The sequence below is a fragment of the Marmota flaviventris genome, chromosome 5, assembly GCF_047511675.1.
Source record: "Marmota flaviventris isolate mMarFla1 chromosome 5, mMarFla1.hap1, whole genome shotgun sequence".
NCBI lineage: Eukaryota > Metazoa > Chordata > Mammalia > Rodentia > Sciuridae > Marmota > Marmota flaviventris.
This window is the reverse complement of record NC_092502.1, coordinates 30,186,037-30,211,032: the sequence shown is the minus strand read 5'-3', so window position 1 is coordinate 30,211,032 and position 24,996 is coordinate 30,186,037. Positions and strand designations below refer to the sequence as shown.

Genomic DNA, 24,996 nt, shown 5'->3' with positions numbered 1-24,996 from the left:
ACATAATAAATGTATTCACTGACAACATACTAAAAGATGTGCATATATCCCAAAGCAACTGACCTCAGTATAAATACTCAACTCTTTATTCCCCACCAAAAAGATGAACACAGTAAAAAACTTATTTAGAACTCTTTTGAGAAATGTCTTTGATATTATATAGCTCTAAACATTTGCAACACTGGGTTGACATGCTTCTTAGTGTTAAAGTATGATACTTGGTGTGATAAGATAGTCTGAATTATATCACATAGAGTAGAAATGAAACACTGTTGTACTTCCTTCATATTGGTCCTCTGAATTTTCCAAAACCTAACTTTCAGAAAAATATTTCCTGAGTTGAAATCTAGTTCAATAAAATGAGAAAGTAAGAATGAAAATATGTTGATATTTTACCTTGACATAGTACACCCACTTTGGCTAAAGTATGCAATACTTTTCATTGAAGAAAAACTAAAAAGTCTTCCAATGGAAAATGGTGGCAGCATGGATACATACAGTGTTTACTGACTGTTTCCATATATGGAATCAGATTGACTGGTGTGTGTGAATGCATGATGAAAAAGAGGGGCTGTGGGACTCAGTAGAGAGTCAGTACAGAGAGTGTGTTACCAGATAAAACCCAGAAGTATTGGCTTTTAAAATAAGAAAATAATTCATAGAAGAAAAAGTCTACAGCTGTGCCAGGGAAAACTTGATGAGTGAAAGATAAGAAGATCCCCTGTAGTGGACTCAGAAGAATTTCACCAAACCAATTAGTAAGTGGAAAAAAGAAGTGGACCATGAACTTGCATGTTGGTCAAGTTCAGTGGGGATTTGACACTGAGACCTAACCATTGCCCAGGCACATTACACAGAGAAAGCTATACAACAAAAGGACCCACACATAAAAGTGGAAGAGAAATCCATCTAAATGCATGCAAAACTTCAGTCTATTAACAGACTACATGAGAAAACAAGGTAATAAGACATCTCCAAAATTTCATAATTCCCTGATGCATCCAAGGACTCTTTTTTCTAACATCCACTAAAGTGTTAGGATAAAATGCTTAGTAATATTTATTAATATCCTACATGAAAAGAAAATAAACTGGAAAATTACTGTTTGTACACAAAGGTCCCTTTCTAGAAGGTTTCTATTTGATCAAAAGGCCTATTGTCTGCCTCAACATAGACAATGATTTCAAGGGATAATGGAAGCTTTAACCTTAGCATTAATGACTGGTAATGTGAAATTAAAATTTTGAGCTATAGGGAATTTTTTTATAACTGTTCTTTAATATTAATTATATCAGTGGCAAACACAGTTACATATGTTCATAATTTCAACTAGTTATTCATAAGTCTCATAGTTAATGTTTTCATCATGTAATAAGGTCATACAAATGAAAACACAAACAATATTCAGAAAAAGTTGACTCAATTACTAGGATAAAATTCATTTATAGGTTGCCATGATTTCCAATGTTATTTTCAGATTCATGCCCAATTAGATTGTATTAGACCTAAATATTAATTTATGATGTTTAGATTTCTAAAGAGTTTTCCAAAAGGTCATTTCATTTGACCTAATTTACATTCTGAATGCAAGAAAAACAGGATGAAATCAAGAATTCAAATTCACATGTTTACATACCTGTGGCGGATTATTTTCAGTGCCAAAAAGGCTTTCTTCCTCTTCCTCTGATGTTACATCTAACAGTTTAACTTCTGAAAAATGGACAGGTTTACTTAAGTTACTTAGGACTCCTAGAAAGTCTGACAGTCTATCAAATTAAAAATTAATAAGTTTTATTTTAGATGATCATTTATTTTTTAAACTACTTTGTTGTGTGTGTGTGTGTGTGTGTGTGTGTGTATGTGTTTTCATATCTTGTAGTTTTATTCAGGGAGTTTTACCACCTTGGCAATCACTCTATCAATGAGTGGTATACCCACACCTATTGTACTTGGAGATTGGGTCACTCTAAAGTGTTCAGGATGTCCTGAATCATGCCATTCACCCAACTCAGCCTCCTAAGAAGCTGTATTTAGGTGGAACCAACTGTATCCAGCAAATATTTACTACTTTTTGGAATGCTTTTATTAAACCAAAACTTCAAAACTCATCCGGGAAAAACTAGATGTCAACAGGTTTAATGCATAACTCAAAGAATTATCAACTCCAGATAAATTAAAAGTTCCCAGAAATACTTAAAAAAGCAGCAAAATATCAAAATTCACAGTTTGCTATTTTCTCCTCATAATAATAACTTTTCAACAACCACTCTTCATCAATATTGTTTTCTTAATGACTGATACTTTTCACACCTTTGTCAATGAATACCTTTATATCTAAAATGTTTTTTCCACTATTCTGACAAATTGGATTTTCTTCTTTTAGAAGTTAATCTATTTGTTCAGTCCTTTAGGACTATGGCTATTCTTCCTGATACAAAGTGTTTTCCCCTGCCTTGGGGCTACCTTAGCAATCCAACAACTATTCTACTTAGGACATACAAATTGACCTGTGCAATTACCTATATAAATCTAATCCATTTGCTCCTAGATTATTGGGGATGTTTTTATATCACCTTGGTGTCAACAGTCTTATCTATTTGAACTCATAACTAATAAGTTCTTGGTAAGAAGTAGTGGAAGAAAAAGGTGGCTTTTCTGGAGGTTGGGTTGAAGAGAGACTTAAGGAGTGAGATTACCAACCAGAGGCAGGAAATGGTAAGAATATAGAAGGTTTAAATGGGTCAGTATTTGTATGACCACATAGGGATGGGTGAAGAGTAATGACAGAGGACAGCACAGGCAGGGGAAGGGATAAAGATATACAGTTGAGCAGAATTTTTATCATAGTAGATTCCCAAGAAATTTAGGATGGTTGGACATCCACATTCTAAAGAAGGTCGTATATCTAACTAGACCAATCTCAATGCTGTGGGCAGGTAGACATGAAGGGTCTGTGCATGAATAGAGATGATTTCAAGGGATAATGGAAGCTTTAACCTTAGCATTAATGACTGGTAGTGTGAAATTAAATTAACGAGAAGGCAACAGTGTAGTGTGAAGTTCATGCAGGCATGAATGGAGGGAATGTTTCCAAAAATACAGAGAATAGAAAAGTTTCAGTATCCTGTGTAGAATGAAGTTTAATAAAATGAACAAAGTTTAAAAAGCTGGGGCAGCTGAAATGCATTCTCTCAGTTTCCTTTTCATTACAGTCAAAGTTACCTAGCTTATTTCCCCTTCCCTTTAGATTTTCAAAAAGAATTTTCTAGAGTTTGGTCTTGAGTCATTTCCTTTTACATTCTTGGTTTGTATTATTCCTACTACTATTTCTTTCCCATTCAGCAACTGTATCTTAAAATATACATATCAAGATTTAACCCAGCAGTGCTATATGACTAAGCCTCATCCTTAGCACTATTTATTTATCTATTTTTGAGACAAGTTCTTGCTAAATTGCTATGGCTTCACTAATTTGCTGAGGCTGGCCTTCAACTTGCAATCCTCCTGCATCAGCTTCTGGATTCATTGGGATTATAGGTGTGTCACCATACACGGATGGAAATATAATTGTTATAACTTCCTCTTTTTTTCCTTTTCCTTTGCCCAGAGACATGCTGGGAATAATAACTACATTTATGCTTTCACTGTATCTTGTTATATCTGAACTAACATGCAATGGCTCTTCATTTTAGACTTCCTAAAGGATAGGTCATTCCCTTGCAACTCAGAATGTAGTGTGTGGGTAAAGAACATTGGAACCATCTTTAAATGTTTTAGAAATGTAAGCAAAGACCTGTTGAGTGAGAATGTGCATTTTGAATATGGTCCCCAACATATGATTTGCTAGAATTTGAGCATTCTTGGGTGTAATTAATCTTCTACCAATTCCTCTAACTTAACTTGCCTCTTTGAAATCCTCCTATTTTGTTCCCCAAATTGTAGCTGTATTAGCATTCATAATCTTTCCAATGAACATCTTATCAGGTTATACTTTGCTGATCATTTCATGATATATCCCACCCTTTGTATTTCCAGAGTATATTATTCTTTACCATAATTACTTTCCTAGGAAGTAACTATGGCATACATTTACTTATGGCAAACCAAATGTAGCTCTTAATGATCTGGCATTCATTCCTTCATTACTTTCCAATATTGATTAAGAAAACAGCTGTTGGAAATTTTTTTTTTTTTCCAAAACAAAAATCAAATTTATTCAGCAGACATTTTAATTAAGAAATCCTATAAATCAGGACCACCACAAGTTCAGACACTCCGTTGCGAAGTGTACAGTCAATAGCTACATCTGGAGGATGAACAAGCCATTGAATCTTTAAAAAACTGGTTTAGCTACCTTAAAGTTTGGGGGTGGCACCTTACTAAAGCGCCATCAAGTTTCACAAGGGTAAAGCCAGCAGTTTCTCCTAGAGGAGAGTCACATTTTTAAAAGTTTCAGTCACTCACAAAGAAGAGCTGGCAGGCAGGAGGAAAATAACTGTGCATGAGGAACCACAGAGGCTCAGGCCCACCACTCCAGAGGGCCAGAACAGAGCAGAAAGGCGTCCAGGGCCTTCATCCAACCCCACAGAAAGGGCAGAGTAAGAAAGGTCGGCTGGGAGGACATGAGATTGTTTATGACAGTTTCTGAGAAAGCTAATGACATGGCCAAGAGTAGCCTTGCAAGAGGAGGAGTTCTGGAAAGAGGAAAGCACAGAAAAAGCAACTAACTCTTCTCACACGTCCCTCCCTGCCTGTGTGTCCTCGGGAGACTCCAAGCGGTGGCAAAGCACAAGACAGAGCTCTTCTTGGAGAGAAAAAGACACCAAGGGTGAGTTAGCTCTTGTAGGAACCCCACTGCCTTAGAGCATAAACGTGACCTTCAACCACGGGTGGCAAGGTCAAGTCATTTAAAAGTCCACAATCAAATTTAACTCTCCCAACTTCGAAATTATGCCCCTCCCTCCCATTCCGTAAGTGGAGTCTCCCACCTCCTCCAGCCACGGATTAAGTGGCTTAAGAAAGGAGGCGATGCCAACCCACCCAATGCCAAGATTTTATATTCTTCAACCCAGAATTTCTCTGCACAGCAATTATAGCACCATTTTCAGTAAGCTCCTCCACCGGAAAATAACGAGAAAATGTATCCGTATCACTAGTTTTCAAGTATTGTTAGAAAGCTCTCGCGATTCCCGCCCCTTTCCAGCCCTATCTTTAAAACAATCCAAGCACACGATGCCCACAAGGGCTAGGTCAGGTACAAGTGGATGCAAGTAGCTGCCATAGGTCCCCCAGTTTATCCCAGGTCCTTGGCCCGGGGTGACCGGGGAAATTCTCACGCGACACGGACGTGCCTTGGTCCGTGCATTTCACCATACTTTAAGTTCTCGGACAGTACTGCCCGGGCCGGTTCCACTTCTGGGTTTAAGATCTTTCCAAGCGCCTGAGTGCAGCCTAAGCTGTCGCTCCCAGGAGTAGAGGCCGAGGCTTCAGATCAGGGTTGATGGGAGGAGGACACAGAGTAGTACGCAGCGGCGTCCTCTTCCTTCTCCAGGGGGCCAGGGTCAGAGCAAGGCGCTCGAGGTCTGCAGGGCGACGGGGTCCGGTCCGCTGCGTCCGCCACCGGGCCCAGAGGCACCCGTGGGGCTGGTGGCCGCAACCGCGGCGACGGCTCGCTGGAGCCTCCTCACTGCGCCTCACTGCTTCCTTAATGAGGTTTCCCGACAGCACGAGCTGTTGCAGGAGGCGGTGGGGGTCGTCATCGCCCGCGCGTGCTCCGGCCTGGGTCCACCGTCGCTGTTGAATGCGCCGGGAGGCGCCGGCGCCACGGAGCCATCCTCGCCTGCACGGCCCGGGTAGTGCGCTGGGGCCTGAGGCGAGCTCCGCCACGCAAGAGGGCGCAGCGCGACCCCGCACGCGACCGCGGTCCCCGAGGGCACAGCGTAGGGCTCCCGGGGGCGCGGGCCCCCCAGCTTCGGCCGACGCGGGTCGCAGCAGCAGAGGAACGGCCGGGGACCGGGCCTTGTCCGCCGGCAGCGCCGCCGGGGGCTGTAGCGGCGGCCCTGAGGACACGCACGGGGAGGCCGGACTGTCTTGAGTCGCGTCCAGCTGCAACGTCTGGCCGATCTGGGCCACCAGTCGGTCCATCTCGCCCGAGCCGCCCAGAGTCACCGACTGCTCCAGCAGGAGGAAGCTGTCGTCGTCCTCCTCCTCCCCCTCCGCTTCCTCGCCGGCTTCCTCTTCCTCCTCCCTCAGGCACGGCATGGCCCCCTCCCGGGCACCCGAAGCTCTGCGGGCGTCGCGGTGGCTCGGCTGCCCGCGGGTTTGGCGGGCCGCGGCACCGGCAGGCGCGGGGCGCCGGGCGGAGGCTGAAGCTGATGCCGGGGACGGGGGGATGCGGAAGCCGGGTCGGCGGGGTTGTTGGAAATTTTTACTGTATCTCTCAAAACAGTTTTGGTACTAAAAACTCACAAATTTTTCTAATGCTCTGCTCTTCTACTTTCTAATGTTTAATCTGAATTTACCTACCTTCACAATGTGCACTTACTTCTTTTTCGTTTTCTTTTTTGTTGTTGTCTGTGATCTTTAACTTTCTTATTCTTCATTCTCTCTTCTCCCCACCCCTTCTTTATTTCCAAACTATCCTCTGATCTAAACAGGTCTCGAAATGGAATTCAACTCCACTAGAGACACTTTATATTTAATCTGTTGCAAAAACTTAATAACATATACTACGTATTACCATTTCACTTTTTTTCTTACTACATACTTATTAAGTTCATTTCTTCAACTAATTGAATCTATTAGTGTCCATATTTTAAATGAAGATCATAGCCAATGTTATTTTACAGTACATGGTTCTTACCTTCTATATGTCTAGTTATACCCCAGTCTGCTCTTTGATATGCATCATCAGATAAAAGACCAGTGCATTTCTGAGGAGGACTCAGAGACATATCCTGGCAAAAAGAATATCAATAATGAGTTGCATAAAGATTTCCTAATAACTAAGGTGACACCCAATTTTCCAGGTTGAAATACATTAGATTTAAAAAATAGAGAATTACACATTGAAAACTGACACATTTTATACCATAAGCTCATATATCCTCTGCAAATAGGGAAAATTTTACCTTCCTTTGGCTACTGAGCTTTTTTCAGGTTGAAATACATTAGATTTAAAAAATAGAGAATTACACATTGAAAACTGACACATTTTATACCATAAGCTCATATATCCTCTGCAAATAGGGAAAATTTTACCTTCCTTTGGCTACTGAGCTTATAAACCAGTATAGAAGGACCACAGGGAATGAAAATATATATATATCTCGTTAAGAAAAGAGATCTATATTTCTTTTGGAAACTTTTATTGAATGGAAAACTATTTTTATAATATGATGAAGTTGTAAGAAAAAAAGTTTCTTTATTTTACCTTAATATGAGAGCACACAATAAATAGATAGAGTCTCCAGTTACAAAAAGGTATACCATGGAAGAAAAATGGTGGTGTAAAATCATAGTGTGCTTAGTGACTACACCCTGAATTTGAGTCAAATCAACTAGTGTATGTCTTTGCAATGAGATAGAGGGCTGTAGGAAAAAAACTGGAGTGCAAATGCAGGGCCAATGAAGTACATAAATATTATATTTTTAAAATAAGAAATAATAATAATAGAATAATAAAATAAGAAATAGATTGCAGCAGTGTTAGGTGAAAACTGGCTGGTTCAAAGAGGGGAAGCTCCCCTCATGTGAGCCAAGACTCTCTGCAATTTCAAGAAAATCATGTTCATCTAAATTCCAATAAACAATTTCCACAAAGGAGTAAGTTTGTTTCTGCCTGAGATGTCAAGGGAGGATACATGTACTACAGATTTTCCCCAGAAATATCAAAGTGCTTGTCCAGGAATCTTCTCCACTCAGTGTCCTTTTCCTAGGCTTTCTTCACAGGAGATCAGAAATCCCAGTCTTTCTTGTATTTATAAGACCCCACTATGATATGATTTCACTAGTTCAGGAGGCACCCACAACAAGAATCAGACTATGTCTAAAAGAGAAATTGAGAAAAAGACCTGTTGGGACCTTTGGGATGCTGAAGTCATTCATAGTCACATGGTCTACACAAGGTTTAGAAGCTGAGGTGAGTTTCATTTAAATGTTGCTGTAGGAAATCTGATAGCAAATGTTGAGGTTGGTTCTAGTAGAAACGTTGCTGCTAGACTCTCCAGAGTTGAGCTAAGCTTTCATGTCTGACCACCTTACTGTGCTCAGAGGCATTTGAAGGAATAAACCTTACTTCTTCCACTGAAACAATATTAGTCACTTCCTATGTAATTTAAGTAGAGCACTGAGGGGGCTCCCCCTTTAGAAAGATTCCATTGCTGTGACTCTCTGTAAGAAAATCATCTTCATGTTTTATACCTCTAAGACATAGTGACCACCTCTCTATACTGGAATTGTGGATTTCCACCCTATTTGCCCAGGATCAGAGCATAGATTGACAGGGATGTGCTGAAAACTCTGGTCAACAGGGAATGTGGTCTTGGCAAGTCTGTAAAATGATGGACAGTGGCGATAATTCCCTTTTTAAATTGGTGTTTTGAGATTAGGGACAGGAACAAAGATATGTTGTGGGTGGTTTTGTGAGGTAGAAGATTCAGGGAGAGCTGGGAAAGAGTTTCATGGAGAACTTGTTGTCTAGATTTTCACAAACCAAACATGGATCCTGAAATCAGTCCACCTCTACAATGCTTAGAGATGGAGCAAGCCCCACAGGGGCCTAGAATCTTGCATATCCCCTCACTGACAGTCAAACTCTGGAATTGGGAGTCTTCAGTGCAAACTGGCCCATGGGCTCCTTGTGTAACAGTTTTGTTGACAGTTTCTATTATGACCACACTCCTATGGTCATATATATTATTTATATAATAATATATAATATATATAAAACATATATAGTTTGTGATTCACCTCTTCCTCTGGAAAGGGTTCCATAACACTCCCTGGTAGGCAAGGATGAAAGGATTTCACATTAAAGTCTCCAAAAAAAATGCTGGCCTGTTTGGACTAGAATTGAGAAAAAAACAGCGTAAATATAGTTGCTCCACAGAAACCTCCCCAAACTGGTGTATTATACAAGTAGAAATTGTGGAAACAAGTGTCTACATTTTAATTACATCAGCAAGGAGAAATCATATACTTTTCTTGTATTTTTGTGGTTTTTATAGTTTTTAATTAGTTTTTATCTTTCCAATTCATATGATCTTTTATTATTTTATTGGTTTTCTTTGCACTTGCTTTATTGTCTCTCTCATCTGTATCTTCTCAATTTTTATTTTGTGATTTTTGTCTTCATTCTCCTTCCTTTGCCCCTCCACCACATTTTTTGTTTGTTTTGTCACCAGGGATTGAACTCAGGATATTCAATCACTGAGCCACATCCCCAATCATTCTATATTTTAATTAGAAATAGAGCCTCATGGATTGCTTAGCCCCTCACTAAGTTGCTGAGGTTGGCTTTATACTCATGATCCTTCTGCCTTAGCCTCCTAAGATGCTAGAATTACAGGCCTGCACCACTATTCTCAGTCCATTTTTGCCTATATATTTTAATATTAATTTTGGAATCACTAGTGCCTATTTTTTTGTGCATTGTACATTATCAGTTATCACTTCTTATAGGTTATTAAAGTTAGCGATCATTTTAAATAAGGTTTTTTACAAGTTAACATGTAATTTGCTTCCAGCAGATACACACTCACTCAGACCTCGGTGATCAGGTTCAGAACCAAGGCAGGCTTTCCTGGTGTGGAGCAGAAGACTGGTTGAGGAAGGGGTTGTAGGGAGGAGCTGTGGCTCTCACCAAGGTCCAGAAGAGGCAGTAGAGTTTGAGAGAGGTGAGGATCACACAGAGGCTCAGGAATGATGACAAGTGATGGGATGTCAGGTCCTCAGAAGGCTCTCCAGCTCGAGTACATCCTTGTTTCGGCTGGCTGAATCCCTGTTCATTTGCTCTATCAATTATACTAAATTTGGGGGCTTTTGAACCCCTTTTTAATCCTTATGAGCTACCACTGGATTTCTCAGTGACATTATTTATCCTGGGACCAGAAACATCTGGTCTGGTGGTCTCCATCCTGATCTTCTGGCCTTTCCCTCTTATCAGGCGAGGACAGCCTGCCAGAGGCTTCACTCTCTTTTATCAGGGTGAGGGGAAGTAATTTGTTTGAGGCCATTCTGGAGGGATCTGTGGATGTGCCTAGTGAAACTGCAGGTCTTTTAAAATGAAGTTAAAATGGGGTTGCTTAGGCTCAGGCCTAAGGTCATCCTGACGATTAGCTCCATCACATTCTATAATTGTTAATGGTATACTTAAAACTGTTGCTATCCTTGTTATTAGGACTCTATGGCCTTATATTTATTTCTAGGCTGTTTGGTATCATTATGTGTATATGAGAGATGATATGCAAAAACAATAAGAAAAATAATTTTTTAAAAATCTTACCTTTGAGCCAACTGAGGAAGAAAAAATACTCTGATAGTTCTTTATACTGATTTCCTCCACAGGAGTGGTTTCAATCACATTTTTCTTTTTAATATCACCATCACAGTTTCCAGGTAATGTTTTAAGTTTAGGTTCCTCAGTTTCATTTGTTTCTTCTACAAAAATAAAAGCAAAATAGAGAGTACAGAAAAAGCTCCATAATTTTAAATCTATAATCAGCTTGCAATAGATACTCTTCAAATATTTTACCATCATTCTTCGATTCATTAGAAGTGTGAGGTAATTCTCCATTTTCTTTGGGGATATCCTAGGAAGGAAAAAAAATATTTAGGTGTAATATGCACCAAATTTGAAAAATTAGCTTAACATTTTCCATTACTGCAGGATACAAGAGAAGGAGAACATGTTTCTGAGCCATTCCAATGTAAACTCAATTTAATCTTGCCACTTACTAAGCTATGTCTGCTCATGGGGTGAGGATGATGAGAGATCTCCAAAATGTTATTCCCCTTACCTCCAAGATAATTTCACAAATACTGACGTCCATTAAATTATTTTATTAATCCAAATGACCTAGGATGAAATTGGAGCCATCCATAGTTTAGAGTGCTTTTGAAAAAAAAAATGTATAGAAATTTAAAATAATTATGTGTGATATTTTTAATGTATTTTTGTGACATATATTGGCATAAATTATCTCTTGAGGGAAAATATGAGACCTAAGCTTTAAGAGAATCTTATAAATAAAACTGATAGAAATCACAAACAGTATGAGTTCTGTCCATCTTGTGTGTTAAATAGCTAAAAATACATGTTAATATAAATGTTGAGCCTTCCAAGATAGAGAAGAATGACAAAAACAACCTTGTGGGGGCAATATCATTGAATGAAAACCTCACAGTTGCTAAATGGAAAGATTAACCAAATAACCAAAGAATGGAGACAGAGATGACTCAAAGAACATACAATGAAGAGAAGTTTTCTTCAAGAGAATATTGAGTCTTGCATTAAATAATTTAAAAAAATAAACAAGGAATGAGAAACAAATGTTCATCTTAAGTCCAAATCTATGCTCATAATTAGAGGATGCTTGAAGAATATTCTGGTTCCTACTTTCATATTTATGAAATTTCCCTGACTAGTTTGCTTCTTCTTTGTGGCACTAATTCAACATAACTCACCTGAATTTATACATCCTAGATATCAAAAGAAAATTCAAACTTAAAGCATATTTTTAGAATTCAGTAGTTAATTAATAGTCATCTCATGCATGCTATGTTATTTAGAACACTTCATTCTATAGAAATTTATTTCTAAGCCAGGTATGGTGGTGCACCTCTGTAATCCCAGTGGCTTCGGAGGCTAAGACAGGAGGATCGCAAGTTCAAAGCCAGCCTCAGCCATGGTGAGGCTCTAAGCAACTCAGTGAGACTCTGTCTTTAAATAAAATACAAAATAGGGCTTGGGATGTGGCTCAGCAGTAAAGTGGCCCTGAGTTCAATTTTTAGTACAAAAAAAAAAAAAAAAAATTAAAAATAAAGAATTTTTTTTCATGTGTTTTTACTCATTTATTCATGTTCAAAAAATTAAGAAGCTATTTCCTTACATTTGAACCATATTGTAGCTGCTCCAGGATATATGCAAATATATTTATTAACCTTGACTAGCTTATTAAAATTTAAAAAGGTATTAAATGAATATTTAAATAACTAAGTAAAAAACGTCTAAAATATGAGATCTCAGAATGTGACATAAGCATTTGAATATTTTAAAACACTATGATACAAAAAATATAAAACTAAAGTCTTATCATATGGTTAATGAGAGTCTATGCTTCCAGTAGTGGTTATTATTTTTCACAAGACATCTATTTTTCAATTAGATAAAGAGTTTTAAATATACTCTTAGTGGAAAGAGTCAGAAGGCATGAAGAAATCCCTTTTTAATGCAAACATTTTTATAATGTTATTATATTTTTGTACATTTATTTACTTAGTTTTATATGATGCTGAGGAGTGAACCCCTTGCCTCACAGTCCATACTAGGCAAGTACTGTATAACTGAGCTACAACTGCAGCCCCTAATCTAAACATTAATATACCTATTCTAAATTTGTATGTTTCCATAATTTCTAATGTTACTTTAGTGTAAAAATGGAGCCAAGGATAGAAATAATGAAAAAAGTCTCCTAGAAATATATTGAGTAAAATATAAAGGGTCTAAAAAAAAAAAAAAAAACCTCTATCCAATGTGCCTTATTTATTTCAAATTAAAGGCATAAAAGAAATTTCATGATTCTACAAAAAATAATTTGGGCATGAATATTATAAATCATGTAAGTATGATTTAAAAGTCACACTAATGTAAATCTAACAAAAAATCCTTGACCAAATTTCCTATTGCTTCTGCAATAAGAAATTTATTCCTGATGCAATTTTTCTATCAATATGTATTTACCAGTACAATGTTTCTTCCATCCCCCACCAAACTAAGCTCCTCAAGGGAACATTGGCATTTGTACAAGTTAAAAAATATCAACATAATTCTCTTAAAATGGTTTTGTCTGAGCAAATTTGCATAAAATAGATCAGAAAACCATTGCTAAGTTTTAACACCTCAAAACCAAAAATTCAGAACAAGAAAATTAATTTCACAAAAGATCACTTTACCTTGTCATAATATTTATATTTGGCCTCATCCAAGGTGAGACAATGATCATCAGGATCAGTTTTATTAGAAATCCTGTAAAGCAAAAATGTATAATAAAGTAGTTGGATAGTATTTTTAATAAACTCTAGTAAAAACTTAGATTTAACTTTATTAAATTGTATTTCTTGACTGATATGATTAAAACATAACCTCTGTTTTATAAAGCTCTTTCTGCCTTCACTTTTTTTAAACTATGAGATATTCAATGATGGTAGTCTTAATTCCATTTCAGACTGACAGTGAATGTATTGGCAGAACTTGAGAATAAACTTATTCTCAGAAACTGCCTGTCTTGAAGGCTGAACTTAAAATCCAATTAATAGCTGCCACACACATCCACACACAAACACACACACTTTTTTTTTTTAACCTTAAGTGGAACACCCATTTTATAACCCAAGACAAGGTAACAAGAAACAGTGCCTTCTCTCTTGGTTATCCATGGATCAAAGACTAAGTAAGGTAGTTTAAAATGGCGGTATTAGTTCTTCAGCATGGATATCACCTACTGAAAATACCCCATTGTGCAGCGTGTGGTGATGCATGCTTGTAATCACAGCAAATTGGGAGGTTGAGGCAGGAGCATTCAAGTTTGAAGACAGTCTCTGTGAATTAGTGAGGCCCCCAACAATTTGGTGACATTCTGTCTCAAAACCAAACATAAAATAATAGGGCTGGGGATGTGTCTCAGTGTTCAAGCACCCCTAGGTTTTGTCCCCATTGTAAAGAAGAAAAACAAAAACAAAAAGAAGACAGCAAAAGTGAGGCACTAAGCAACTCACTGAGACCCTATCTCTAAATAAAATTAAAGGTAGGGCTAGGGAAATGGCTCAGTAGGCAAATGCCCCTGAGTTCAATCCCTGATACCAGAAAAAAAGAAAGAAAGAAAAAAAGAAAAAGAAAACATGAAACCTTAAAAAAAAATTTGAACACTGAATGTTCAAAGTCAAGAAATGAATGTATATGTTGTTATTGAGAATACTTATTATAAATGTATTATGAATCCCACTTTATTCAAATCTACATAAACTAGCAAGCACCTATAACCTTTACAGGCCCTCAGATACCCAAGGGAAAAGATTGCTAGAAAAACAGAGTACTGGTAATCATACCTGTGTTTCCCTAAATATTATCTAAATATCCTCCTTCCTCTGGGATTCCACTCCCCATTCTCTCATCTGCAGGACTCAGTGGGACCCTCCAAACTTTAAACCTACATTGTATGAAGATGCAGATTCCTGATACAAGTTATACTCAAAGGACCAAGAGTCACAGTTCCTTCTGCTAGTGGGAAACAAACTGAATGGAGTCTCAGTCACAGGCCTTAGCATAAACATTTTACCAACTACCTAACTGAAGCTCTTCGATGACTTTGCCAGCCAATTATTTTCATGATCTACTATATGTGCACATAAGAAGGACATCAATGAGTTGAGAAAAGAAGTAGAGGAGAATGGACATTTGCTAGACTGTAGATCCATGTGTCCAACAAATTCTAGTCTCCTGGGTTTTTAGAGTCCCTAAGCCACTCTCAGATCTCTAAACTCTGGAGACTTTTCCCATGGCTCAAATTATATTAACATCTTTTTTTAAAAAAAAAAAAAAAAAAACCTTGAATTTTGTCACTTCTTCCAGTTAAACAAACAAGAAAATAACAACCTATCAGGACTTCCTTCAAATCTTATTTTTAATAGGCCTTTCTAGACAGCTTCCAATATTCTATGTCCTTAATATCCATTTTGTGTTAATCAAACTGGTCATAAACCCCAAGGTTTTGGTCAATTTTCTACAACCCTTATTTCTAGTAAACACAGTGCTGTTTCTCTTCAGTTTTGCCCTTCCGTTTGTTAGTGTCACTCTGATACTCTATTACTGGGCTTACTTAGTAATCCCAGTCTTATCCACTTTAGTTGGGTTTCTACAGACACTCCCTAACCTGTTATGAACACATTTACTACACAATGATAATCAGGAAAAGTACTGAGTTAGCATGAAGGAACCTCAGTTTGAATCTTATTGCTATTCCTTTCTATATCCACAAAAGTCCCTTTCATATCTATACGTTTCAGGGTCATCATCATGACCATCATTTGGCCAGCATGTCAAATACATATTGAAGGGTGAGAGGGTACATTGATAGGTGAAAATTCCTTAAAATTCTTAAATTCTTTGAGCTTTTGATTCTGTCAATAGGAAAAAAATGAATATTCAATTGACACAACTTTTAAAAAATAAAGAGAGCACAACAAAAAATAAAAATAAAAATTCAAGAAAAGATTTCAATCATAGAAAAAGAAAACAAGATTATAAAGAAAAAAGTCTTCATAAAGGTAAATAGGGGTAGTAGCCTGAAGGAAAATGTAGCTCTTGATTTATAAAACAGTTTATAAAAACAGAGGTCAAAGATACGTGGGGTAGAATACTGAAGGAAACCAAACTGGGAAATCAGGAAGTAGAGATATCAATTAAAATATTCTCCATATGGAGCCTTAATATATTTAATATAACATGGTTTACACAAAGGTATCCTTAACTTCAAGTAAAATGATTCCTTTCCAGGACTAGCCTGTTCTTGCTTATGAAGAAAACATGATACCACAGCTTTGTGAGATTTTTCCTAAAAATCTTTGATGTACAAAAAAAGAAATTTTGTTATCAGTGAAACTGTCAAAAATATCAGGACAAACTCTATACACAGGCTTCGCAGGTAAATTATGAGTCAGAATTAACACACAACTGACTTTGACTTTCTGAATTGATGATACAGACCTGCTTCTTGATTCTAGTAAGCACTGGCATCAACCTACACAGTAGGGCAATACAATGGAGTTGTCAGCCAGGCAAGCTTACAGTAACTACAGGCCTGGTACTTATTAATTGTGGGAATATGGGACAATTAGTCAACTTCTATGAATGAGTGAGAACTGCTTAATTAGTAAATAACAGGTTATAATAGCACAGACACTTTCAAAGTCATTGCGATGACTTTAATAAACAAGTGTTAGATGCAATTGTCTATCCTAGACTGGAACACTCAAAAAATATTTGTTCCTTTCATCTTCATTCTATAATTAGCTATCATACAATTTTTTTTACTCTATAAAATCCTACCTTTTTAAATTGTCATCCGTAGAATCTTCATCCACTATTAAAGAAAAGAGTAAAATACATATTTAATCAACAATAGAAAATATAAAATATTAAAAGTGTATGAGTCTGATGCTTTTTTATAGAGTATTCTTCTAGGCCCATATATGGAGCCTTTTCTAGAATGAATATTAATTATATTTCTGATAGGCAATTAATGCATTAAGAACTCTTCAGTCCCATACTTTGCACTTTTTAAATGCAAGGAAGATGCATGGGATTTATCAAAATTTGATACCTAAAAGTAAAAGTAAACAGTCCCATGACTGTACTTTTATCTAAAAGTTACAAGATGGACAGAAAACAATATCATTAGCAGATTCAGGAGCATAGAGATGAAAGTGTCAAACAAATAGCATGATTTTTCTGGACTAATTGCAGTAGGAATAATTATCAGAGAATATTCTTAGGCTGTTATGATACACAATCGCTCCAGATTTTCAGTCAAAACTGCTCAGGTTAAAATGAAACCCTTTACCACAAGGAAGGTGGATGCATGGACAGTGTACTTTGCTGCATGGCAAAACTCAAGAAAACAGACCAGGAACTGGAATGCTTACATAGACATTCCAGGTTAAATATGAGGAGAGCTAAATAGAAATTGATATGTTAACCCTCACTAATCCTGTTCTGGTGAAGATATTATTCTCTTATTTCCAGATGCTTTCTCTCTTATGTGTCATATAAACAAGGCATTACCTCCAATGTGGGCAGTGAGTGGGGGACACTAAAAAGATGAAATCCTTGAGAGTTTGTACATTCTGGTATATACTTTGTTGTCATAGGAAAACTTAGAAGTACTAGGGAGGTAGCAGCAAGTTGTCATGTAGAAATAGCTGATATGAGAAAGGATTAAAGTAAACTATTATGTTTTCAGAATGTGCCAACCATTGTCTCTCTGATGAGAAAAAAAGTCCTTTCCAATGCATTTAAATTATGAAACAAAACAATGTTACTCTTTTGGCATTTCCCCCAAGAGAAAATCTACTGATAGGATACAGAATGGAGCTTAATGGTAGTGTGTTGCATAGAATGCATGAATCCTGGGTTCGATCCCTAGAAGTGAAATAATAATAGTAATAAAAATAACAAAAATTTTAAAAGAATGTCAGTTCTGTTAAAATTAAATAGTCTGATTTCATACTCTTCTCTGAAAATATTAGAATTACATTTTAGATTATTTGAAGTACGTCATTAATTTGTAATGGCAAAAACGTAAAGCATATAGTATGAATAAATCCGAAGGGGCTTATACAAAGAAGGGGACATAACTTTAGACAATGTTGGATTTGCTAAATTTAAAGCACTTATGGAATTATTTTACTCAATATACTACCTCAAGCATGTGGCAATGTAATTATTTTTTCTTTGTTTTTATTGGTTCTTTTAATTTAAACATTAGGATTCATTTTGATCAAATTCTACAGCTTCGTTTTTTCTTTTAAATTCAGTCCCCAGTAGATACCCTTTTTCTCCCCCCACCCCTTGCTTTGTTTCCTTTCATCTACTGTCCTGAACTGTTATTTATATCCTTTTTAAAAAAAAAAAATTAGTACCTTGGGGACATACATGTTGATGAGATTCAGTATGGGGCAGTCATAAATATACATAGCAAATTTCATTGAGATTCTGTTTTAGTCCGATTTTTTATTGCTGTGACTACAGGACCTGACCAGAACAATTATAGTGGGGAAAGAGTTTATTTGAAGGTTTAAGAGGTCTCTGTCAATAGACTGCCAACTCCATTCCCTGGGACTCCAGATGAGGCTGAACATCATGGTGGAAGAGTAAGGCATAGGGAAGCAGCTCACTTGTTGAACAGAAAGCAGAGAGAGACTCTACTCACCAGATATAAAATATCAAAGGCAAACCTCCAATGACGCACATCCTTAGCCGCACTTTACCAGCCTTCGGTTACCACCCAGTTAATCCCATCAGGGGATTAATTCACTGACTGGGTTAAGACTCTCATAGCTCAATCATTTCCCCTCTAAACCTTCTTGCATTATATCACACATGAGCTTTTTGGGGACACCTCACATCCAAACCATCAAAGATTCATTCTGACAACTGAAGAGGAGATAATTTTAATTCATGTTTACTACTCTTTTTCTAGAAAGTTTTCCTATGGCAAGGCTGTAAAATACTTTTTGATGACCATTGTTATAAACTATGACTTCTTGAGATTGTCAGATTCCACTGAGACGATTTTATCTGGTCCCAGTAGAGTAGGATGTTACAGTTAGCACTGTGTTGTACAGCATGATCCAATTTTTTTTTCAATCCTTTTCATTATGTGGCAAATCTTTATAGACTTCCTGCTTTTTCTGCATGTAATCCATATGCCCTCATGTCCTATACTGGTGAACAAAAATTGGAAAATAAGGGCTATAAATGAAGCCCACTAATAGACAATGTGCCTATATCACATGATGTAACGTATTCAATCACTAACACCACAAAAGAAAGAAAAACTAAAAAGTATTTTGTAAATGACTAGATTTAATTACGTTGGAACTTTAATATTTTAAATATACTATACTTTTCCAAATATAAGGTTACTCTGGAAAAAAATATTCCAGATATAATAGAGATAAGTGGTTGGAAGGGGTTACATGTGTGTTGAGGTGATTAGGAAGAAGATAAGCACAATAAAACATTTTGTTTCTGAAGCTACAACTATGAATACATGCTATTATCCATTTTTCTAAAAACCACAGTTGTATAGCACCAAGAAAGAATCCTAATATAAATTAAATATGTGAGTGATAATAATGTATAAGTGTAGGCTCATCATTGTTAGCAAGAGTATGCCCCTAGTAGTGGACATTGATAATGGAGGAGTACTGTGAAAGTAAAGGAAGTACAGAAGAAAATATCTTTGTACCTTCCATATTTTTCTGTGAATTTAAAACTATGTATTAGGGACCAAGGATATACCTCAGTGGTAGAGCACTTACCTGGATGCATAATGCCCTAGATTTGATTACAGTACTGAACACAAAAAGTTACTAAATAATAAAAAAAAAAAAGATACTCACTGAGCTGACCATTAACAGTTAATAAGTATTATGGCAAGACAGTCACCTCCAAATTGGTGATAAAGATCAAAGCGATAGAATATGGCTATTCTCATAAGTTGAAGAAATTGAAAATACACAAATGAATAATTTAATTACATATTTATGCAAAAAATAGTTTAAAAATGCCACAGAGTATTTCACCTCATTTTAATGAGACAACTCATTTTTAGTGACACAAATAACTAATTTTTATTTACTAAATACATTCAACTTATAGAAAAAAATATTAGAAAATACATTTGCTCTTTGGAACAATCTCAATTCACATTCACATTTTGGGTAGATACTGGAGTTCAGACATTTGCCACATCCCTGGGCACAGAGACTATAGTTCTTTTTTTTTGAGAGAGAGAGAGAGAGAGAGAAAATTTTAATTTTTTTTTTTTTTTTCAGTTTTTGGCGGACACAACATCTTTGTATGTGGTGGTGAGGATCGAACCTGGGCCGCACGCTTGCCAGGCAAGCGCGCTACCGCTTGAGCCACATCCCCAGCCCACACAGACTATAGTTCTACAGGCAGAATATATGACTTTCTGGCACAACCCTCATAATGCCAAAGCTCTGCAGGTATGAAGGGCTTGCTGCTATGCAGGCATTGACAATTGCCCTGGGCAAAACTAGGACAGTGTGTGCACATACAACTCATGTAGAAGAAATTCTTAACTAGATTTTACTTTGTGTTTCTTTCTTTTTAATTATTACTTTGTCATTTTGTTTCATTACTTTTATCTTATTGTCATAATTTAATAGAATTTTTAAATTTTCTTCTAATTTCTCATTTTTCCTTTTTTTAAAATTAATTTTACTTTTATGAACCTTTAACAATTTAGTAGATCCTAAATATTTTATCCTTTTCTTCTGTTGTTACTGGTGTTTTTTTTTTTCTTTTTGATTGTTTCTGTATACCTATATCTAGTTTGCCTTCATGCTGTATTATTGTTGTTTGTCTTCTTCCATCTGCATTGGGGATCCAGCCCCATTCCTTGAACACATTGGCAGGTACTTTGCAACTTCTAAAACCCACAGCAAAGGTAAGAAAAAATGCATCTTACTTTCCACCGAAGACGTACATTCCCACTTATAACTTGGCAGGTACTTCAAGTCAAATAACAGGGTAAATAAAAGCCCCCAGCTGACATGTACCCATGTTGGTATGGATCGAATGTACTATAATCCAGTGTTTGGCAGCCACCCTCACAGCATGAGCAGGTAGGTGAAACAACAGAGTTGTGCAGGTATGAAGTCTGCACCAAGCAGCACCTCAGCCTAGGTTGTTGGAGGCCATGACCATGTCAAGATGGTGCCTGGCAGTTTGCCAGGAGGAGTGGCTTGTGAGGCAATGCCACTGAGTCATCAAGATGGTGGGGACTCCTTATTGGCTGATTGCTGTATCTGTAGGGGAGCAATGCTATGATTGGATGATGCTGATTGAGTCATGCTTTATGTAAATCAGTTAGATATATATACTTTTGCTGTTCTACAATAAAGCAGTTACCTTCAGTTACCTTCAGTTACTGCTTCAACCTTCAGTTGCTTGTCACCTCTCAGTTACTTTGCCCAGCTGGACTGTGACACTAGGTCTCTCCCGTGCCTTTGCAGACAGAAAATTATTGACAAGGCTACAGTAATGACCACAAAAAATGCAGCCCACATAATCCACTGCCTACATCATGTGACTCCATTCTCACAAGATTGACAAAGAAAGTTGGTCCTTCAGGCTATGATAGTACAAACTGTGACAAAATCCATGAATCACAGTCAGGTAAAACATAAAAGTCTATAATACAAAGTCTATAATTTGGAAATAATCTTGACAAAATAAACCAATAGCCCAGGATACATCATCAAGAGAAGGTTATTTCCTAAGAAGACTCTCACATAAATGTGGAAGAAACATACATCCCCACAGATGCACAAAATTTAGCACAAATATAAGATGAACAAGTAAGGTAACATGGATCCTCCAAAAGTTCATAACTCTCTAGCAACTGATTCCAATGACACTGCAGTAGACAAAATGCCAGAAAAAGGATTTAAAAAGATTAAAAATAATGTATGAATTCAAAAATGATACAAATAGAAGATAAATAAAGTAATAAAAACTTTACAAGGCATTAGAGAACAGTGCAAAAACAGAGCTTCCGAAAAGAAATCAAACAGCAATCTTGGAAATAAATAGCTTAATATTTCAAATTTAAAAAAAAATAAATCTAAGTTTCAATCATAGACTAGATTAATCAGAAGAAAAAATATCAGAGTTGGAAGGCAATGATGAATGTCACGTTTAGTTAGTTATGACAACAAAAAGAAGAAGAAACAGAATATACAAAGTCCTTGGTACCTGATTTATAGACTAAACTCATGAATTATGAACATAGACAATGGTGTATTAGTACAGGCTTATAGGCAATGCAATTTATTTGGAGAAAAAAATAGCAGAAAATTTCTTAAATTTTTTGAATGTTATGGATGTCCTTGGGGCTGGGGATGTGGCTCAAGCGGTAGCACACTGGCCTGGCATGCGTGCGGCCCGGGTTCAATCCTCAGCACCACATACAAACAAAGATGTTGTGTCTGCCAAAAACTAAAAAAAAAAAAACAACCCAAAAAACATGAATGTTATGGATGTCCAGATACAGGAAGCATTTAGAACACCAAATGGACATGACCAGAATAGAACTTCTCCACGTTCGTTTATAAAAATTGCCAAAAGTACATTGAAAGATGTAAAAAAGGCCAAAGCACTTATAGAATAAACTCATAAGAAGAACATAAGAGTTATCAACAGAAACTTTGAAGGCCAGGGAACATGAAATGGTATATTTCAAGCCTTTAAGAGAAAAGAAAGAAACAAAGACAAAAACTTAAGATGGATGGAAAGGCTGGCTATTATGTTAAGCAGAATAAGTCAGAAACATAAATCAAATATCACATTCTCTATAACATGTGCAATTTGAAAACAAATTAAGAATGACTAGGAAATGGAAAAGAGGTTATTGGGGAAGAGGGAAGGTAACAAGGGATGAAGAAATGAAGGGACAGATAGAAATGGAAGTAGGGAAAGTGGTTAGGGATTCAAGTACTATTTACATATGTATGGAAATATCACTGTAAAATCAACGAATTTGTATACACAGTAAGAGTTGATATCTATAGTAAAAATAGAACATCTGTTTTTATTACAAGTCCACTTTGCTACAATGTCATTATATAGGAAAGACAACATGCTAATTTGAATTTTTTTACTTATTTATGCACATAAATATAAGATTTCAGGGGCCAAGATTAAGTTAGCCTAAAATTACTTCAGACAATATCATTTCAGATTATAAATTTCCTACAATTAATGGCTTAAATAATCATGAATTCTAGATTATTAATAAAAATATTAAGAACAATATGAATGTAACACATTAATTTCTCCACTGCTCCTTAGCAGTCCAAACTTTCTTACTCTTATTTATTTACTTAGGTACCAGGAATTGAGCCCAGGAGAGCTTAACCACTCACAGACATCCCAGTCCTTTTGTAATTTTTGAGAAAGTGTCTTGCTAAGTTGCTTAGGGCCTTGATAAATTGCTGAGGTTGACTTTGAACTTGCAGTCCTCTTGCCTCAGCCTCCTGAGCCACCCGATTACAGGCTTGCCAACACTGCACCTGGCATATTCTTACTTTTCTTATATAAGCCATGAATACCGTGATTAATTCACTTTCAGAAGTCTTACCTGGGTTGATATTTTCAGGATGTTTAGATTCTACTTTCATATATTGAAGAATTAATTCCTTCAGGCTATAGATAAAAAATGAATCAAATTAGCATTTTAATATTGGTATAAAAACAATAACCAAACATTCAATATATAATAGTATTTTAAACAATATTAGATCTTATATCAGAACTTTATAATATGCACTTCAAATTTGTAAGCCCAGACATTTTATTAACTTGACAATTATTTGTAAATTGTTTGGTTTTCTTTTGTTTTTGAGATGGGATTTCACAATGATGCACAGGCTAGTCTGGAATTCCTTGGTTCAAGGAATTCTCCTGCCTCATTCTCTCCCCCAAGTAGCTGTGGTAAATACACATGCCATTGCACCCATAAGCTTATATTAAGAAAACAAAGTAAGATAAAATGATCATGAATTGAGAACAATATAGGTAAGTATATTAACTGATATAGCTAGAACTCAGAAAGTGTCATGTAAATAATAGCTCTTTCTTCTTGCACAATTAATTTCTCTTAAAATTAAGGGCTTCTTCTAAAAAATAAGGGTTGTACCACTTTAGTTTACAAAGTTGTTAGGAAGACTCTATGAGGTAATATTAAAACATGTCAAAAGAAATAGGAAAATAATGGCATAATTTGATCTTTTTAGTCAACTATAATTGGAATCCCAAATAAACCAATGTGTATTCTTCACAGGTTCTAATATTCAAGTGTTCAAATTACTGAAAAATGCTTTTGAGTTCTAATTTTGGTTATTGATTGTAGTCTTTTTTGTGCTTTATGTCTCAGGGCAAATTAGACATTAAATAATTTATAACAATTTATTTTTAAGTATCATATCTCTTTAGAGAATATATTCATCCCCTATTGTGAAACTAATCAATAACACCAAAAATGGGAAATTAACCAATGCCAAGAATTGGCTTGGACTGCTACTATTTCTTCTCCACCTAATTGAAAAGAATCAATGGATAATTTTTAGAGGAAGCTAAATCTCCATGTCGACCTCTAACTGACTTGGAAGACCAAATCCTCTTTACACATGGATACTAATAAGTCATAATGGGGCTTAGCGCTCTTAGATTCAATGAATCTACTTTAAGCTCAGAGAACTTATCTCTTCCTTGTAAGGGAGAACTTGATATATGCTGAAAACTTTAGACTGATTGCAATAGTTTGGGAAATTTTCTTACTTTGGAAAGCAAATCACTAGACACACCCAACCTGGGAAACATTAATATTGGGCCTCCTGCAGTAAAAGAAAATATACTTCAAGGGATGAGAGGTTTCGAGGAACACATATTTTAGGGAAGATGATTGGAAATTCTCATCTCTTCAGTGATATTATTTGAAGCTATCTGATAGTTCTGAATGATTAGTTTATGCAAGAAAAGACAAAGTCCTCAAAGGATAATGCATGGGGGTTGTTCCACATAAAGGTTTGAGTTGTGGGACAGGGCCAGAGTTCTTAATATGTGTGTGGCTAAAGCTAGGAGGCCAAGTTGCCAAAACAGAATTCTGCTGTTTGGGAATAATAGCTGAATAAACAAGCATATGTATATATGAACTAAAAATAGCGTTGTAACTTTTAAATCTAAGTGTGCATTACCATGAATACTCAGGGATTGGGATCAATCAGGACATTTTGTAGTAAAAGTTACTCATCACCAGACTGAAGAGCCAGTTCTAACAGCAACACCACAGCAACAGAATTGACAGAGAAAAATTAACATTTTAAAAGTCCTTCCACCTGCTCTTTAGACTTTAAGGAAATTCTCAGGTCCTTGGGAAATTAAAGAAGGGTGGTAGAAAAGCTAACTTT

The 24,996-nt window shown here is 36.4% G+C and overlaps 1 protein-coding gene and 1 pseudogene across 1 annotated transcript in view; both read right to left on the bottom strand.

Annotated features, from left to right (window-relative positions):
• LOC114082245 (uncharacterized) overlaps window positions 1–24,996 on the bottom strand; it is a 281,118-nt gene that overhangs the window by 208,600 nt on the left and 47,522 nt on the right. The window contains exons 8-16 of the mRNA XM_071612054.1: window positions 23,169–23,233; window positions 16,325–16,358; window positions 13,174–13,246; window positions 10,754–10,811; window positions 10,505–10,659; window positions 9,863–10,000; window positions 8,971–9,066; window positions 6,863–6,956; window positions 1,637–1,710 (exon numbers count right to left, since the gene is read on the bottom strand). Coding sequence (XP_071468155.1) covers window positions 1,637–1,710; window positions 6,863–6,956; window positions 8,971–9,066; window positions 9,863–10,000; window positions 10,505–10,659; window positions 10,754–10,811; window positions 13,174–13,246; window positions 16,325–16,358; window positions 23,169–23,233 — 787 coding nt within the window. The remainder of the gene's footprint in view (window positions 1–1,636; window positions 1,711–6,862; window positions 6,957–8,970; window positions 9,067–9,862; window positions 10,001–10,504; window positions 10,660–10,753; window positions 10,812–13,173; window positions 13,247–16,324; window positions 16,359–23,168; window positions 23,234–24,996) is intronic.
• LOC114082491 (GSK-3-binding protein FRAT2-like) lies at window positions 5,562–6,841 on the bottom strand (annotated as a pseudogene).